The sequence below is a fragment of the Chrysemys picta genome, chromosome 2, assembly GCF_011386835.1.
Source record: "Chrysemys picta bellii isolate R12L10 chromosome 2, ASM1138683v2, whole genome shotgun sequence".
NCBI classification, from domain to species: Eukaryota; Metazoa; Chordata; order Testudines; family Emydidae; genus Chrysemys; species Chrysemys picta.
This window is the reverse complement of record NC_088792.1, coordinates 133,960,418-133,979,356: the sequence shown is the minus strand read 5'-3', so window position 1 is coordinate 133,979,356 and position 18,939 is coordinate 133,960,418. Positions and strand designations below refer to the sequence as shown.

Below are 18,939 nucleotides of genomic sequence, written 5' to 3'. Positions count from 1 at the left end.
GTTCTGTACCAATCCCCAGAGAGGTGGTTATTGCAGTCAGGGGTATGACGTGGTTGTTTTTAATTAGACATCAAATACCTCAGAAATGCAAAACAAGGCTTCAGCCTTCTTTTTGGTGACTGATGTCTTTGTGTATATGTTGTTTCACAGTCACCCCTTTTTTTTTCTGTTCTTACTTCCCTTCTCTTGTCAATGGGCCCCTAAAATGCTTCAATATTTTAAAAGCGTAGTAAAGCCTGGTAGTTGGAAATTGCTTTACGCAGAAGACCCCAGAGTTTCTCTATCCACTCACTATTCCTGAATCATTCTTTGGGTCTTTTTCTTCCACATTCCATAAACTGTGGATATCCAATACAGCAGGTTAAAAAGGAGTGAGACAGTACTTGCCTGTGTAGCTATTTCCTTGTGGTTCAATTACAGAAACAATGGAGAAGATTGTGTACTGCCATGGTTCTTTGTAAAATTACATGGATAGCTGCTGTGTAATAGTTTTGTATAAAACCTCATAAAATCACACTAAACTAAGTAATGAAAAAGAAAATAATTTCTCCTTATTGTACAGTCTTAAGAATGTGGTATCCCTGGCTAACTACAATAGAAGTCATACAGAATAATATGGGCATATTTATTCTATATTTTACTATAAGGAGTACATTGTGATACTTGTATATTTAATGTATCAGAGGGGTAGCCATGTTAGTCTGGATCTGTAAAAGCAGCAAAGAGTCCTGTGGCACCTTATAGACTAACAGACGTATTGGAGCATGAGCTTTCGTGAGTGAATACCCACTTCGTCGGATGCATGCCCATGCATCCAACGAAGTGGGTATTCACCCACGAAAGCTCATGCTCCTATACGTCTGTTAGTCTACAAGGTGCCACAAGACTCTTTGCTGCATTAAATATACAGTTTTCTACAAAATATTGGTTTATGTATTGACACCAATAGTAGATGTCACTGATAAATTTAAATCTCATGTGTATTTCTTAAATGTCCCTCATAGTGATTCTGAAGTAAATGGAAAACAGTTAGAAAGAAAATGGTGGTCTAGAAAGAGGCATCACCATAACAGAGTCTTATGATATGGTATATGTTTTAGACAGTGCCATTTTTAATGCTGTTGGAAATAGCACACAGAGTAAGTGTATTATAAGTTACTCACCTGTTATCTTTTTTTATGGTGTGTATTTCAGTTCTGAAAGAAAATAATTTCTGATGGAACCTCATTGGGTATGTGTATGTAACACCGACAGACCCCCGTCGTCGGCAAGCAGGATCGAACCTGGGATTGCTGGAGCTAAATGCATGAGCCTCTATTGCATGAGCTAAAAGCCACATGCCGTTAACTAAGGCTGGAGAGCAGACTCGTTAATCTTGAAGTGGTCTCAGTGCCACTAGAGGGGACAGGAGGTGTGTGGGTTACAAGTACACTTGGTGGTAGGGGTGTGATTCCCAGCTTGAGAAGACCTACTTTCACTAGCTGTCATCGAGCTAACATGCCAAAAATAGCAGTGTAACTGTGGTAGCATGGACAGGGCAAGTGGCAGGAGGGGCTACCCACCCCAAGTACAAATGTGCCCAGACCTCCTGGGTACGTATTTGGGTAGCTAGCCTGAGCCTCTGCTCATGCTACTGCAGTACTCTATTGTTTTTGGCATGCTAGCTTGATGAGAGCAAGCCTGAGTATGTCTGGTTAAGTGGGGAATCCCATCCTCAGCTCCAAGTGTAAACATACCCTTTGTTGTTGAAATGAAGAAGATATTTATCAGACCTTGTCACTGAGAAATAATAGGAACAATTTAAATTCATAACATTTCCATTTATCCATGTGTTTTTTTAAGTACATATACACAGCAGCCAAACTGTTCAAAAGTTTGGGCACCTAACCAGGGGATCATGAAGAAGCTGAGCACCTAAAGGTTTTTCAAAACTGGTGTTTACGCCTATCTGATTTATCAGAATGCTCCAAAAGGGCAGAAATATTCAGTGTTGGGGATAAGTGCCCAAGCACTGTTTTCAGAAGGGACTGCAATGCTCAAAGGTTGCTTCAAGTACTCAGAAGTCAGTCAAGTCAGACGTATGATTAAGCCCAGAGGCACAGGTTAAGGTGCTAAAAAGGCAGCCCTGCTTTGACAGCTTTGCATTCTGTGAACCCATAAAACTGACAGCATGTGAAGTATGCCTCTTCCCCCCCTTCCCACTGTATATCAGAGTGTGAGAGAAATAGACAACATTTACTGAGTGTTTCGGGTTGTTATAGGGAAAAAAGAAGAGAATAAGAATAAAGGTAAGGTCTGGGAGTGACCGGGGGAAGGTTGTTGGAAGGATTAACAGTTACACCAAGATTTAATAACTGGAGAGCTAGAGATAAAGAGGGCAATATTAGGGAAGTATAGGTATAACACCTAACTTTGTTGGATCTATAGGTCATAAGTAAGCTTGGAAGGATTCGATTTTTATTGGTAACTATCAGTAAATGTTGATTTCACACTATGTTGTATACATGCTAACTGTTGATAATAAAAATTTACAAACAGGCAAAGTAGGAAAAATGGTTCTTGAGAACTTAGTACAATTTGGTTTAAAAATACTCACTTTGAATATTTTGACATAAAATGGATGGTGTTTTAACAGGTATGAAGCTTAAACGTTCTGAATCTCAACATCTTCTGTCATTAAGTAATTATTGTCTGACCCCGCCCCACCCCACACTATCTGTCTCCTCTGTAACTTCCCACAATTGTGAAAATTTAAGTAGCTAAACATCTAAAAACAATCTTAAAACATTGATGTTATCCACTGAATTTTTAAAAAAATCAAATTCTGCCTAACCAAATCATTCTCAGGGAAAGGAGAGAGCAGACAATGGGGTCCAAAGGTCAACGAAGAACAGGTCCTTTCCCTCCTATAACAGGATCTGTAAACCTTGATGCACAGGACATACAGAGTTACTGACTTGCCCCTGAAACCATCCAGCAACCATATGATAAACTGAAGGGAGAGCCAGAGAGGCTGAAAGAAGACATGCCTTCTCCAAATTAGTCAGGGGCCAGACTAAAGTTGGCATTTTTCCACTGAGGTCTTTCAAAGGATCATCTCTTCAGACCTAGACAACTTCCCAAACGGATTCCAGGACAAATGATTTTCCCTATAGATAGATGAACCCAATATGGAATTCTGCAGGAACTGTATGTATGGAGAACTTCCCATTTCCACAGGGCATGACAGATGGCAATAGACATCCCTCTGAGTGGAACAAAGGTAGAAAATGCAACCTATAAAAACAGGAAACAAAGATATTCCGCAAGTCTTGTCACTTTATCTGTGGGAAGAGGTTGTTACAGATATACATATATAGGTACATGGCACTCTTAAACTGATGCTTGATCAATGTCACATAAAAAACATGCATTTATACGAGGGGTGGGCAAACATTTTGGCCCAAGGGTCATATCTGGGTATGGAAATTGTATGGCGGGTCATGAATGCTCACAACATTGGGGGCTGGGGTGCATTAGGGGGTGAGACCTCCGGCTGGGGGTGCAGGCTCGGGGGTGGGGCCAGAAATGAGGAGTTCAGGGTACAGGAGGGTACTCTGGGCTGGGACTGAGGGGTTCGGAGATTGGGAGGGGGATCAGGGTTGGGGCACGGGAGGGTGTCGGGGTGCAGGGTCCAGGCGGTGCTTACCTCAAGCAGCTCCCAGAAGCAGTGGCATGTCCCCCCTCTGTCTCCTACACCAAGGTGTGGCCAGGCACCTCTGCATGCTGCCTTGTCCGCAGGCGCCGCCCCTGCAGCACCCACTGGCCACAGTTCCCAGACAATGGAAGCTGTGGGGCCAGCACTTGGTGCTGGAGCAGCATGCGGAGCCCTCTGGCTGCCCCTACGCATAGGAGACGGATGGGGGGACATGCTGCTGCTTCCGGGAGCCGTGTGGAATTGGGCAAGTCCTGACCCCACTCCCTGGCTGGAGCAAGTCCTGGACCCTGCTCCCTGGCAGAAGCTCGAGGTCTGGATTAAAATGTCTGGAGGGCCGAATGCGGCCCCCGGGCTGTAGTTTTCCCACCCCTGATTTATACAGTATTTCAGCAGGCAGAATATCTGCAACAGCATTTCACTCATTTGACATTCATAATATTAAGGTGACTGTCTGCCTTTATGTGTTGATAAGAAACATCTTGGAGAAGAGGAGAGGAAGATACAGTTGCCCACTTATACATTTATGTGGATAATGAGAATATTCACAATTTAGTTAGATAAGGTAAAAACTAATTACAAGTGGAGTTAACACATACTGCAGGGCATCAACCAACTACTAATTGAGGTTAGGAAGAGGCTTTCCCCCCTATTTCCATAGTTGACTCATATGAGGATTTTATACCTTATTTTGAAATTTTTGCTACTAGTCACTAATGGGGACAGGATAATGGTGTACATAGACCCATGGTCTGATCCAATGTGGCAGTTCCTGTGTTCCTTCTGACTCTAGGGACTCTGCTTTAAGGTCCTCTTCATTTGTATTCTTTTCTGGACTTCAAGCATACAAAGGATCAATTTTTTACTTATTTATAGTTGTGATGAAGTTCAAAATGTGATTGTGTATGCCAAGCCTGAAAAGTCATAAACTTGATTTAGATAGATTGCTAGTATTACAGACACAGGCTTTTCTGATAATGGGATCTTAGCATTTCTACAATCCTTGTTATGTATCTGAACTTTCCACACATGATAGGTACACTTTTCTGAATAGCCGGTTTATACAATTATGTTCCCCAATATAAATTTTACTTTTAGAATGCTATATTCTTCTTTTTTCCCTCATAGAATGCAAGGACAAATATAAACCCCCATGAACAGACAAAGATTTGTTACTACTTGATGCTTTCAATTTCTGCATCCATGCAATGTCCACATCACTGAGTTCAGCAAAGACCAGAGATTACATTTCCAGTAGAAATTTTACTTTACTCATTCTTGTTGGGGGAGGACGAAGACATCTTTATTGAGGGGTTTCCTAGTATATGTAGATGTTTTGTTATTTGTACCCAAAAGGGACAATATATTTAATTCACTATACTAAATTCTGATTCTCAGAAAAGAACATGTTTTGGTACAGTATGGTACATACTTCCAGAAAGTAGGTTTCAGCACAGATGCTGCTCGCTTGGTGCTGAACTATAATTTTTTGATGTACCGACTTCTAGAGCCTTTACTTCTAGAAATTTTGCTTTTAAGCTGAAAGCTGATGGAGAAGAGCTGCAGGCAGTTAGTACTGGTTATTTCAATAACTACAAACATATTTTTTTCTAATATTCATGTTGGATCTAACGTTACAAGATGAATCAGGAAGCTTCAGGTATCTTTAGAATCAAAAACTATGTTCCTTCTTTGATAATGAAGCTATTCTTTTTCTGGACTTCACATTTGTATTGCTTTAATCATTGAAAAATAAAAGCCATATAAATAAGTTGCAAGCAGTTAGAGTGAGATAGTATACACATTACAGTTCTAATCTTTGTATTGTGTAGAGCTGATCAAATAAGTGACAAATAATGTATCTAATTAAGATAGTTCTCGACCCCATTAAGGCTCCTATATATGGTTAATGAATTCACAATTCGACCAGTCCAGGGGAATCCTTGTATGCCAACTACTATTTCACTTTCCTCCCAGAGCCCCTTCCCCTGTATAGTGGATTTTATGGAGCAAAAGGGGGCAGGGGCAGGATATCACTGCATCTGGATGGTTTCTGGCTGCTGGAATGAGCAACTTGAGATTGCTCAATTTTACACCAGGAAGTGACGTAGTCCCCTGCCGACTTCAGAATAAGGGTATGTAAACGTGTCTGAGTCATCTTTGCCCGCACCTTCCTATCTGTGTTGGGCTTACTAGGGATTCAGCCCAGGATGTAGGTCACAAAATTTAGCAGTAGTGCTAGCTATAGGATTTCAAAGGGAGGGAGATGACCACTTTACCTCCCAGCCTAGATGCTACATTCCGTAAATACCTTGCAATGTTTCAGTTAAGTTTTACTTTAGAGACTTGAATGGGAAGAAGGCTTATGGCTCCCAATTCAGTTTCTTAAATATTGAAAGTGAGGCACGAAGAGGACTCCAGAAGTCATATAGGAGACACTATAGGTTTTGGTTCCTTTGCAGCTATGGCCCCTAACATTTTAAAAGGGGGAAAACAAAACAAAACAAAACAAAGCACTTCATTAAATGTTGGTGGGGCGGGAAGGTGGAATGGGGAGGAAGAAGATACTGTAATTAAAATTATACTTAGATTGTAATCTGTGGGAGAGACCATCTTTCTATTATGCACATGACTGGGACACCTAAGTGCTACCAAACTACAAATAATAAAAAATTCTTCTGTGACTCAGGGTCCCATTGATGCCAACTGGCAGAGAACACAGGGGGTGCATAAGGTTTTACAGGGATCCCCAAGGTCAGATCAAATAAGATCTGTATAATAATTCACCAGAGGGTGACATGTGAGGTCTCTAACAAGAACCTGTAGCCCACTGGTCACAATAATCATTGTGAAATATATGTATGCATAATATGTAAGGAGTCATATATCTATATCAAAAATTATGTTCTTTAGGTTTGCGTTAAGACAGGACACCAGGAGGTCATTTTGGGTGCCTTCAGTTTTGAGTGTCCAACTTGAAGTATCTTAAGTTAAGCCTATTTTCAGAGGGTGGGTCCTCAGTGCTGCTTCTTTGAGTGTTTGCACATGTCCATTCTACTTCAGGTGCATGCAAGCCCTGTGTACTAAAGTCAGATACAGGTCTGTCGCATTTTACGCTGGGGTTACCTTCCGCAGTCAACGCGTAAAGCGAAAATCGCATATAGTCAAAATTACATTGAGTGTAATGGCGGGCAGAATTGCCCTCACTACAGGTACAGTATTAAAATTGTTATTTTTCTCTTTTTTGTTTTTGTTTTTGCCGACCGCATAAAGCTGAAATCGTGCGTGTTAAATGCACGTAAGATGCGACAGACCTGTATATTTTTCCATAGTGGTACCCGTCCAGGCAGCACATGTGCCCTCCACAAACTCATTCTCCCAGCCAAAAATATAAAAGGTGGAGCCACCCCGACTCCCCTACTGTTCCTTCTCACTGCCCATGGTTGGTAGTTGGAATGGGTTTTGTGTCTTGCCACACAACTCTTCCTTTTTCTCTCAGAATTTATCTAAACTTTGTAATTAGTTGTGAGTGTCAGTTATAGTGTATAGTTGAGTAGTACTTGTGTGTAATTTTTCTATTTGTACTTTGGGTTTTTTTTGGATTTTTATTTGTTCCTGGCATCCTTGATGCCAGGTACCAGGGTTTGCCCAAGCATAAATCCTTGGGATTTAAGCTCTATTCTGGCTGTAGGAAATCTATGTCAGGTAGTGATCCTCATTCCCACTGCCTAAAGTGCCTGAGGGAGGGTCACATCAGGAATAAGTGCCATATCTGCAGTGTTTTCAAACACAGAACCCAGAAGTCCAGAGAGGTAAGGCTCCAGTACTTCCTTATTCAGTCTGTGCTGTGCCCCTTATTTGAGCACAGCTATTCGGTTCACTGCTATGTGGACACCACTTCATCCAGGAGTGCATCTCCAGACATTGCAGAGTCCCTTCAAAAGAAGGATCCCAGGAAAAGCCATCATTCTCCCTCCCCAGTACCATTGAAAAGGCAGACGTCATCTGACATAGCACAGTCTTCAAAGCCTAGGAAGTCTTCCTCAAATAAGGCTTGATCTCCTGCAGACTCTTCCAGGAATAAATCCAATACTGAGGTTAGGCAGTCCTTGATACCACTCTTACTACTTTCACTCTCAGTGAAGAGTCATTGACTCAGGCACCAGCTTTTTTATTTTTTTAGACCAACTCCATTGCCTGGGCCTGACAAAGCCTCAAGTTTTTCCTTGCATGCTGCTATCCATCTGACACTCTTGGTACTGATGACACTACAGGCATATGTAGAGGACAAGGACCTCTTCTGCATCTCAATGACAGACTCACCACTACTTCAAAAGGTAGATGTTTCACCACTCCTCTGCTTTTTCAGTGCAAGGACTGGTACTCTCTACGTCTACAGTTGTGGCTCACTCAGCACCAATTTTGATGCAGCAGCCGATGGTACTGATAACTCCTAAGAAGTCTTTGATGCCTCTCCAGAGCACATGTGTGATAGTGTCAGTGGGTAAGCCCCCGATGCTTCCCCTGGTACCAGCACTGGAAACTGGTCCAAATCTCTGATCCCTTAAACCCACCCAGGACTGCACCTCTGTGGCCATCAGATTACTCCTACCCCTCTTTGGAGTTGGAGGTAAAATCTTATATGTTCAGATTTTATTATAGAAGATCATGAGGTTCACGTTCACCATCCTCATGGAGATCATGATCTTGGCACTGACAGTCTTACAGGAGTAGAACTATAGACAGAATATTATAAGGTCCTTTTTACTGGGATCTGGTGCTTTATCAATGGCTATATTGGAACCCCCAGGCATGCCTCCAGCGTCTTGAACAGCTTTTCCAGTGGCTTGTTTATTCCAGTCACTTCCAGGTGTTAACAGACCTGTCTGAGTAGGGTTATTGTGTTATAATTTGAAATACATCTGAAGGGCACCCCATTCAAAAACCACTGACCAACATTTAGTAATGGTCTGTCACTGAGGTGGTATAATTTACCCAGCAGGTGAGAGCTGGGTGGATATTACACTGATAAAAGGTTATTTAATGCTACCAAAGATAATACCACTTGTTGTCAAAAAAAATAACATAATGGGAATTTTATTTAAACCAGAACAAATTGAACTGGATTCCACCTACCTACAATAACATTAAATACATGAAGAATATATATAATAAAGTATAATGGTTTGAAAATGTATATGTACATGCGCACACACACTATAACTTACTATTAAGTGTACTTAACTAAATATAACCCTCTACATAGAAATGTATATCTATATCTATCTCTGTATGCACAGCCTATTATCTTATAGATTGTTGTTTTGTAGTTCAAGGTTCCTCTTTCCCCAAATAGCTCACTGGGTACTGTGTAATGCCCAAGTCAGTCTTTGAGCCTCAAGTGCCTCTCATGACTTCCTGAAGGGATGAACTTGACTCCAGTGGTGCTTGCTTGATGGGGCCGTACGTTAGACCAGACCCATGGGATCTGAAGGACTTTTGGTTCCCCTGTTCCAGATCTCTGGGACCACGTGAATCAATGATAGGATATGCCCAGAGCTTACACTCAGGAACAAACAGGAACGAATGCTCAGAAACATGCCAGCAAACATCGACTGAGTTGACCAGCCAGCCTTAAAGTAAAGGAGCTCTCTTCTACATGTCTGTCTGTGCTGCTCAACCTCTATCTCTTCACCGATTTGCGGTCTCTCTCAGACCTAGTTTCCCTCTGGCTGCCCTCCCCCACCACTCCTCTGGCCACCCTCTCCATCTCTCCGTCCCTCTGGCTTCCCTGCCCCTCCTGTCCCTCTAGCCAACCTTTCTCCCTCCCCTTTTTTTATCTCTCTCTTTCAGTCTCCTGTCCTGCATACCTCTGTCCCTCCACCGTCACCCTCTTCCCCTCCAATTGTCATTCTCCCTCCCTCTGAGGAGAGAGGCCATCTCCTCTCACTTTCTCAGAGGGAGGGGCTACCTCCGCTCCATAGAAAAATGACAGTGCATTCACGCTCAGCACATCCTACATCATATATCCCCATATAGGGTCCAGTCTTTTTACCATATTTACATTAGGCAGCATAAGATGCCCAGTACTGATCCCTGGACTAACCTTGGTACCAATCAGGTACTGGATGTAATACTGACTATACCAGACCCATCTGATTAGGATATAAGGCACCTGTACAGGACAAACCGTACAATCACCATTCAACACATCATTGTCCTCTCCTGCTCAGGCAAATGTCAGAATCATCACGACTGGTTCCTGGTGATTGTAAGACCTACCAGGAACTGTTAAAAAGTGTGGATAATTTTCTATGTATCCAGGTGAAAACAGCGCAGGAAAATCCACATAAATTAGCGGATACCGTACACATCTCAGACCCTCGTAGAGTGGCTCTACCAATTAATGAAGCCATCAAAGAGCTCACAAAAATATTCTGGCAAACACCTTCATATATTCCACTTCTGGCTAAGAGAATGGGGAGGAGATACTACTTTTATTCACACGCCACCTCAGGATCTTTGGTGGTGGCTAGAGTCAACAAAAAGTTCTAGACAAGAGCATTCCATGTGTATCCCCAAAGATGATGATGATGATCATAAAAAAGTGATCTATTTGGTAGAAAAGTTTATTTGACCTTGTGGCTATAATTTAGAATTGCAAACTATGAGGATCTTGCAGCCAGATATGATTTTTCTATTTGGGACAATATGTCTAAATTCATAGATAAACTACCAAAGAAGCGAATCATGCCAGGCTTAGTGATTGTTGTCTGGTGTCTAGACCCTTCAGATGGCTTTGGATAATGCAGACTCTGTAACACAAGCAATGGCAACCACTATTACAATGCATTGCTCCACTTGGTGGCAATTGTCTGGGATACCAGTGGAGGTCCAGCAGATGACTGAAGACATTCTGTTTAATGAGTTTCTTTTGTTTACTGGAAAAATGGATGAAGTGCTAAAAAAAAATAAAAAAGAAAACCACCACAACACACATTCTAGGGCAGCCCTTAAATTTCTAGGCATTTATAACCAGCTCCTAAGAAGAAGCAGTTTCATCTTCAAACTCAGAAGAGGTATCCTTTTTACTCTACAAGGTAGTCTGAGCACATGAAGACGCATCATAAATACCAGAGGAGACCACTGCTTCCCCTCCTGCTTCAGCCGTGTTGAGACAGCCCACAGCAACTAAGCAGTCTATCTAGCACCATAGTTGAGGCCAGCGAACCACCATGTTGGTATCTATTATTAACTGTATTTTCTAGCCCAATGACTGTGTAATATCTAAAGGGATTAGGCTGGCTTTCTCCACCTGTGAGAGATCCTACACTCCCTTGGGACTTAAACTTGGTCTTGCCACCATTAGTAGGTCTGCCTTTTGACCGTATCGCCACTGGTTCATTGTTGCATCTGTCCCTGATGGTAACATTCTTGGTAGCTATTATCTCAGCCAGGAGAGTAGGAGAATTTTGAGCATTGTTGCAGACCACCCACCTCCCTTGTATACGATCTTCTTTAAGGACAAGGTTTATTTATGACTCCATTCTAAATTTCTGACTAAGGTGGTTTTGGATTTACACCTTAACTAGTCTTTCTATTTAACAATCTTTTTTCCAAAGCCTCACTCTCATAGGAATGAGGAGAGATTCCATACTTTGGACGTTTGCAAGGGATTAGCCTTGTTCTTGGGCAAGACTAAACAATTTAGAATGTCCCCTCAGCTATTTGTTTCCTTCTCTGACAGGATGAAGGACAACCTGTCTCTTTGCAGAGAATATCATCCTGGATCTCATCCTGCATATCTCTGTGCTATGGCATCACTACGTTTTCTTGACCATAGAGGGTTTCAGCACATTCTAGAAGATCACAAGCAGCATCAGCTGCATTCTTGGGTCATGTGCCCATCAATGACATTTGCAGAGCGGCAGCTTGCTCATAAGTACATATATTCATTAGGCATTATGCTATCCCTTAAGCTTTGAAAGCTGATGCCAAATTTGGAAGAGTGGTGTTGCAATCTTTGCTCAGTGGACTACAAAGCTCTCCTTTCCAAACTCCTTGTGAGTCACTTAAAGGAGACTTGACAGAAGAAAAAAGAACCATTACTTACCTGCTCTCCATCAGTTGTTCTTTGAGAAGTGTTACACATGTCCATTCCACAACCCATCCTTCTTCCTCTCTACGTTGGAGTCTATACTTCCTGGATTCTGGTGTGAAGGAAATGAAAGGGGACCAGGGCATCTCTGACCTTATACCTTCAGCTGAGAGCACTAGCATCCATAGAGTGCATGCATCGCCCTAATGGGCACTGCTGTGGGGAAAAATTCTCTGGGTTCAGTGCACTGGGTGTGCACAGGCCCAAAGTGTAATGGACATGTGCAACACACCTTGAAGAAGAGCAGTTACAGAACAGGTAAGTAACCATTCTTTTCTAAAAGTCAGGTCATTCTAAAGGTGTGTCAAGATGAGCATTCAAAAATGGAGGCAACCGAAATCACTAGTCACTTTTGAACATTTGTGCTCCTATTCTTCAGATACTTGCCTGAAGCAATGCCACAAAGACAATCTTCTACCAAAAAGAGAACATATAAATATGTACTAAGTACAAATTACATTCTTGTCTATTGAAATGGCAACATTTGATTTTTTTCATGTCATACTAATATAATGGCTGTCTTGTATGCAATGGAATAACTTGAAATAGAAATAATAAATGACAGTGGCATCAGGTTATAGCAAATAAATCATAATTACAGCCCTGTGTTTTGTTTGTTTTACCTTTTTTTTATTTTTTTGCAAATGTGAAATAACATGAAATAAAATGAAAACCAATGTATAAAACAAATTAAACTCAAACTGCAGCGGCACACAGGTTGCAGTGCCACTCTACGATAATGATAACTGAAAGATCTTAGCAAGAAAGAGAGAGAAAAAAAGTATGTTTACTTTTTGCATTTGACACCGTGTGTGTATAGTCACTTTCACTGGTCTGTATTCAGTCAGGCAGACCTTTTCACTTGTGGAACTCATTGGAGAGTCGGTGTCTATGTTGGTCAATTTATCCTTTGATGAAAAGATCACTCTAAGCACAGGGGCAGGAAAGAAAAGCCAGAACATACTGTTTAGAGGATGCTTTATTTTTAATGTCTCAATTTAAAATTGCATCAGATTTTGTTTGGGTAAGCATGAATGCATCCAATTGTAGGATTGGAGTTGCGACTTGTAACTAAGAAATGGCCAGTAATGTGCAATGAAATTAGAATTTACCGTATAATAAATCTAAATAGTATATTCTTTAACTAGAAAAAAGTGGTGCTGCATGTTTTTTTTTCTCCAAACTGAGAATAGATTGATATACTTTGTAATGGTGCATAAGCTTCTAACAAATTCTTCAAATTATGTCATTATGATGAGAGACATTCGTCATTAAATCTGCTACTTAACATATGAAAGTTCCAGTGTTTATGAAGAGAAACCTGCACATAACTGGAAAATGCAACATTTTTGTAATTTCTCACAAATGTTCTACTTTTTTTGACCTCCCATTTTTGATTATTTTATGCTTGGCACAGAAGAATGGTTCTGTGTTGTACAAATCAAAGACAGGTAAATGAAATGTGTTTTTTCCAATGTTTAATTTAAAAATATTAGGTAGACCAAGCCAATATTTTCCTTTTCTTTTCTTTTTTCCTTATATTTAATATTTGTAAAAGTTTCTTCTGAATTTAGAGCTCATGAAAGCTGCCAGATTGAAAGCCGCAGAAACCATAGTCCACTGTTTATCTACATATTTCATTGTACGCATACTTCGTCTGCCCACCAATTTGGCGGAGAGGGTAATGCAAGCTTCACACAATTCATTCCCTGACCTGAGACTGCCATCTAGCTATTTAATAACAGTTATGATGATGGTCATTATGTGAACATCTGTCCAGTGGAAAATGGACCAAGACCACTAGCTCATTTCAAATTAGACTGCAGCTGATACTAATTATTTTGGATAACTCAGGTTTGGTACATTGAAATACTTTAGGGCTAGCTTTCAGAAGTGACAAGCACTCACAGTTCCTATTGACATCACTTGGAGTTGTGGATGTTTGGCACTCCTGAAAATCAGGCCCAAGGTGTTTTAGGTTGGGCTACCAAAAACCGAGTAATCCAAATTGGTGGCTATTTTTGAAAATATTAACTCTGACCATGACTAAATGGGCCAGATGACTTCTTGTGTCCTAATAATGAAAGGCATTATGGCGCCTACTCAGCATGTTCCTATCCCTGGGTCTGCATTACATTGCCAGTTCTTCGAGGCATGAATATCCTCTGTACTAGATTAATATTAAGTGCTTGTCTATAAACAAGTTAATTTGTTGCAGGCTGGGATATAAATCTACAGTGCTACAGTGTGATGCGCACTAACTGTGTGAATCCTGCTGCCGTGCACTGAACAAAAATTCCGTAGTGCAGAACTTTTAGTGCACTGCATCAGGGACAATTAGTGAATGGCACATTAGGGTGCTGTAGATTTACACTCTAGCTTGCCACACACTAACTCTTCAGATAGACGTGCCGTAAGTCATAGATATTAGATGTCTACATGTGTTTGGAAATGAAAACAGAAATCTATGACTTTGAATGTATTAGTTGTAAACTTCAAACATGAGGCAGGATTTAAACATATTTAAAATTATTTAAATAAATATAAGTTAGACAGTTATCAGCCTTGTGTTTTGTCACTGTCAAATAAAGCTAATACCTAACCCTAGTATTTTTCCCATAAAAAGGGTAATGCCTTCAAAAGGAAGGTCCTGAATTTAATTTCCTTATATGCTTGCTACCTGGACATAGATATAAAGATTTGCATCCAAGGCATTCAGAAACTTACCTAGCACTTTTTTGCACAGGGAAAAAGATTCAAGATCTAAAAATCTATGTTCTCATTAAAAAGTATATATTCATAACCTCACATGAACAAATAAATAGATCTATAATGGTAACAGCTAAAAAAGTTTTGGGCTTTTTTTATGGGCAGGTACCACTGATAATATCCTATTCCCCATTATAAGTGTAGGAAATAGACGTTCAAGCTAGTAATATCCTACCCATATGTATAAAGGTACAAGAAAACTTTTTAATTGTGACTATTGTAGTTGAATCTTTACACCTATGTAATTAGGAACAATTTATCAAGGTTTGTGGTGGATTCTCCATCACTGAACATTTTTTTTTTAATCAAGACTGGACGATTTTCTAAAAGATATATTGACGTTCTATGGCCTGTGTTATACAGCAGGTCAAACACTTTGATCACTATGGTCCCTTCCGGTCTTGGAATCTATGAATTACCATAACGATGCATGAGTGACTGTACCCTTTTCTGACAGTTCTTGACATGTAAAGGAGAAATAGAAAGATCATGCATAGTAGTGAAGTGTACTTACTGTACATATTACTCAATTTTCCTTAAGTACCATGTTTTCTTCCACAGCAGAAAATATACCTATGGTATCTACTGTATATCCTCATGAATTTCCATCATTCCTGTATAATCTAAATGATGATCTCAATTTCCAGCTTGATCGATTTTAAGCATCAACACTAAACAGAGCTAAAACCCCGCAGCGGATCAACACCAAAAACTTTCCATTGATTTCACCTGGAGTTATGCAGGCAAAAGAATGATAACTGCAGGTCCTGAAAATTCCAGCTGAATTGCACATGACCGTTCTGGTCCTGGTTCAAACTTCATGCTTCCTAAATGTTTCTTATGCTCTTAAAATTAAAAGATACTCCACTCTTAGGCTCTCATGCCACAAACACTTATCTATGTGCTTGGCTTTACTCACATACACAGCTCTATTGACGTCACTGAAATTCCACGGCTGAGTAAAGTTAAGTATGTGAATAAGTGCAGGATCAGGACCATAATCCATAAATAAAATATATCTTTTCAAAGAACGTCTTCATTTCTAAAAGCTACTTTTCCTCTTATAAAAATGAAGGGAGGGAGTGCAGGGGAAACAGTTACAGAGGAGTTTTTTTAAATGTTACAAGGCAAAGCATTGTCTTTTGAAAGAGTTTGTTTTTGTTTTAATTCAATTATTTAAAATGATAGGACACAATTTTTAATTAAATCTTGTATATATCAATAACTGATCAGAATTGGATTTTTTTAAAATTTCAATGCTGTCAAATTATCAATATTTAAAATATTTATAGGAAATTAATACATTTTATATTTGACTTGAAAGTTGTTTAGCATTCGTTGATCAGCTTCATTATACAGAGTAGGTTTATATCTGAATGGTAGTGCTGTATTACTAAGTTTTTCTAAAATTTAGGGGTTTTGTATAATTTACCCAAGATTTGTTTCTTTTCTAAGTTATACTTTATTTTTTTTTACAGTTCAACAGAAGAGCAGTTTCATTGGCAAACGCAAGGTAAAGTATATCTTGGATGGATTCTGTATCTAGATATATTTCCCCAGTAATGTCTATGTTATCCAAAAGAGAACAAAGAATTAGAAGAATCATGGATTTTATGTGCTAGCCTTCATTAAAATTGTTTATTAATTATCCCCATAGAGAAGTGGCAGGGCCGCCCAGAGGATTCAGGGGGCCTGAGGCAAAGCGGGGGAGCTTGTACTCACTGGGCAGCGCTCCGAGTCTGCAGCGGCAGCATTTCGGCAGCGGGGAGCCCTTCAGTCACTCCGCATCTTTGGCAGCACTGAAGGACCCGCTGCCGAAATGCCGCCGAAGACCCGGACCGCCGCCGGGTGAGGAAAGGGATTCTCAACCAGGGCTTGCAGGGCCCCTGTGGGGCCCAGGGCCTGGGGCAAATTGCCCCACTTGCCCCCCCCTCTGAGCGGCCCTGAGAAGTGGCAGTAATTGGTGGTGACACAAATGGTTGTAGAACAGGAGAGTGTCGTGTACAAGGTTTCTGATTGTGATCAGTGTGAAAAATATCTCAGTGTGAAAAATACCTGAATTTTTCAATATGCTTATCGATAGCAAACACCATACTTTTAAAGGATGGTGTTTGAAAGTATGGATATAGGTGCATTTTTCTGGGCCTGCCCATTCCAGCATCCTTTGAAAATTAGACCTTAAATGTTACCATTCCCTTGACTAGCTGTGAATTTTTAATTGGTTCTATGTCATTGTTTTTATCTTTTGTATTTTCTTTATATTCTTTAACATTTTTTATAATTTTTATTACAGACGGTCAGAAGGATATAGAGGATGAGCTCACAACTGGTCTTGAGCTGGTGGACTCCTGTATTAGATCACTGCAGGAGTCAGGAATACTTGATCCACAGGACTATTCAACTAGTGAAAGTAAGTTTCCAGGAACTTGCCTTTCTTTGTCTGGAGCCCCAAAATCCAGAACTATTATTCGGAGTACTTTATGCTTTTAAGATGAAAGTACATCGTGTCATAATGGTTTTCGCATTTCATCTGTCAACATTGGCAGCAGGCAATATAAATTGAATTATCTGTAAATATGCTTATTACCCACTTCCTTATGTGGATTGCAATCTGTAAAGAGCTCCCAAGCACTTCAGAAGCTATGGACAAAAAGCAGATAGTTCGATAACTGTTAATTTAAGGAATATATCCCTTCATACTGTATAGCTGTGACATCCAAGAAGGTCATATTTAAAGATTTCAGTGTCAGTACTAGAAGAGTTTTAACCAATAGGATTACAGTATGCAAAGGCACCCAAATTGCACTCTGATTGGGCAAATCGTCATAATGTCTGATGTCACAGTTTCACCACACAGCTATGAACTACTCAAGGCTAAAATTTGCAAAAGATTACATGACTCCAAGCAACCCAAGAAATGGCCCTCAATATGAGTGATGAGCTGGTAATGGGCATCCTGACAGATTTCAAAGGTGATGGCTGGACTTGTCAAAAGCGCCAGAGCACCTTGAGGCATCTATCAAAGGAGGTGGGCTGGGTGCTGAATGGTCAAACTATATTTTCAGACCTGTGCAGTGGGGTAGCTGGGTCCTTTGCTATAACTAGCTGCTTGCAAATTAGTTATGGTTCAGGCCTGCCCTCAACCACTTTGGAAACATTGGGGGCTGTCTCCCCAGTTGGGGAGAGAGACAGATTGGCTGAGGAGCCAGAAGTGGGGAACAGGGACTAATTGGAGAGTGGGACTGGCAGTTTGAGGGGGAACACTGAGACTGGCACTGTGAGATTAGATCTTGCTGGGCAATGAGATTTTGACTGGGATGAGAAGCCTGACTGGGACTGGCTAGGTTAGGAGAACTGGACTGGGATGAGGAACACAGAGGTAGGGAAGGTAGCCTTAATTTATTCCCCTTGTGCATATACATTATTATACAGTCTTTAGTTACATAACATACTATTTTTCCACAGGCCCCAGTGCACAGGCTGGACTTGCTCTGGGGATGAATTAGGGTTGGGGAATGCAGGAGGGTGTAGTCGGTAGGACCCCAAGTTCAGTTACTGCAGAAGTTGGAAGGTGTGTAGTGAATGAGGCAAGGGACAGAAGGATGAGAAATGAAGGTCTCATGTTTAAGACAAATGAATGCTGCTTGGAAAATTGGATTCTATCCCTGCCTCTGTGTCAGAGTTTCTGTGCGATGCTGAGCAAAATCACTTAAACCAGACTTTTCACATTTGGTCAGTAATTGTGTGTTCCTCATTTTCTGGATGTCTGACTTGAAAGCTTGGAGTCTGATTTGCAGGTGCTGTACACTCACAGCTGTGACTGAAGTCAATGGCAACTGTGCATATTAAGTGCTATATAATGGTAGCTAATCTGAAAAATCAGATCCTAGGTGTCTCAAATTGGGCACTCAAAATTAATGGATACTTTTGACCTTAATCTCTCTATGCCTCAGTTCCCCATTTGTAAAATTAGGATAATAACACTCCTTTATCTCACAGGGCTGTTGTGAAAATAAATGAATTAATGTTTGTGTAGCACTCAGATATTGTAGTGATGAGCGCCATAGTAAAGCCCATGAAGAAATTAATAATTCTGTATTCAGAGCTGGGTTAGTGTGCAGCAAATAAGGCCTAGGTCATTGTATTGAACAATGAAGATAAAACAAAATATTAAGTATTAAACCATCCATCCTGTGCACTGAATGAGGCATGGGTGTTGTAGAAAAATAGTTGGTGATCATGTAATTAAAAACTGTATCATAATGCATACACACATGGAGGCCAATTAAGGTTGCCTGTGCAACCTTAATTCTGGCAT

The 18,939-nt window shown here is 40.6% G+C and overlaps 1 protein-coding gene across 6 annotated transcripts in view; it reads left to right on the top strand.

The window, feature by feature from the left end:
* CTNND2 (catenin delta 2) overlaps positions 1–18,939 on the top strand; it is a 1,171,885-nt gene that overhangs the window by 657,833 nt on the left and 495,113 nt on the right. For all 6 annotated transcript variants that reach the window (XM_008164383.4, XM_008164381.4, XM_065584231.1 and 3 more), the window contains 2 exons: positions 16,100–16,134; positions 16,915–17,031. In XM_008164383.4, coding sequence (XP_008162605.2) covers positions 16,100–16,134; positions 16,915–17,031 — 152 coding nt within the window. The remainder of the gene's footprint in view (positions 1–16,099; positions 16,135–16,914; positions 17,032–18,939) is intronic.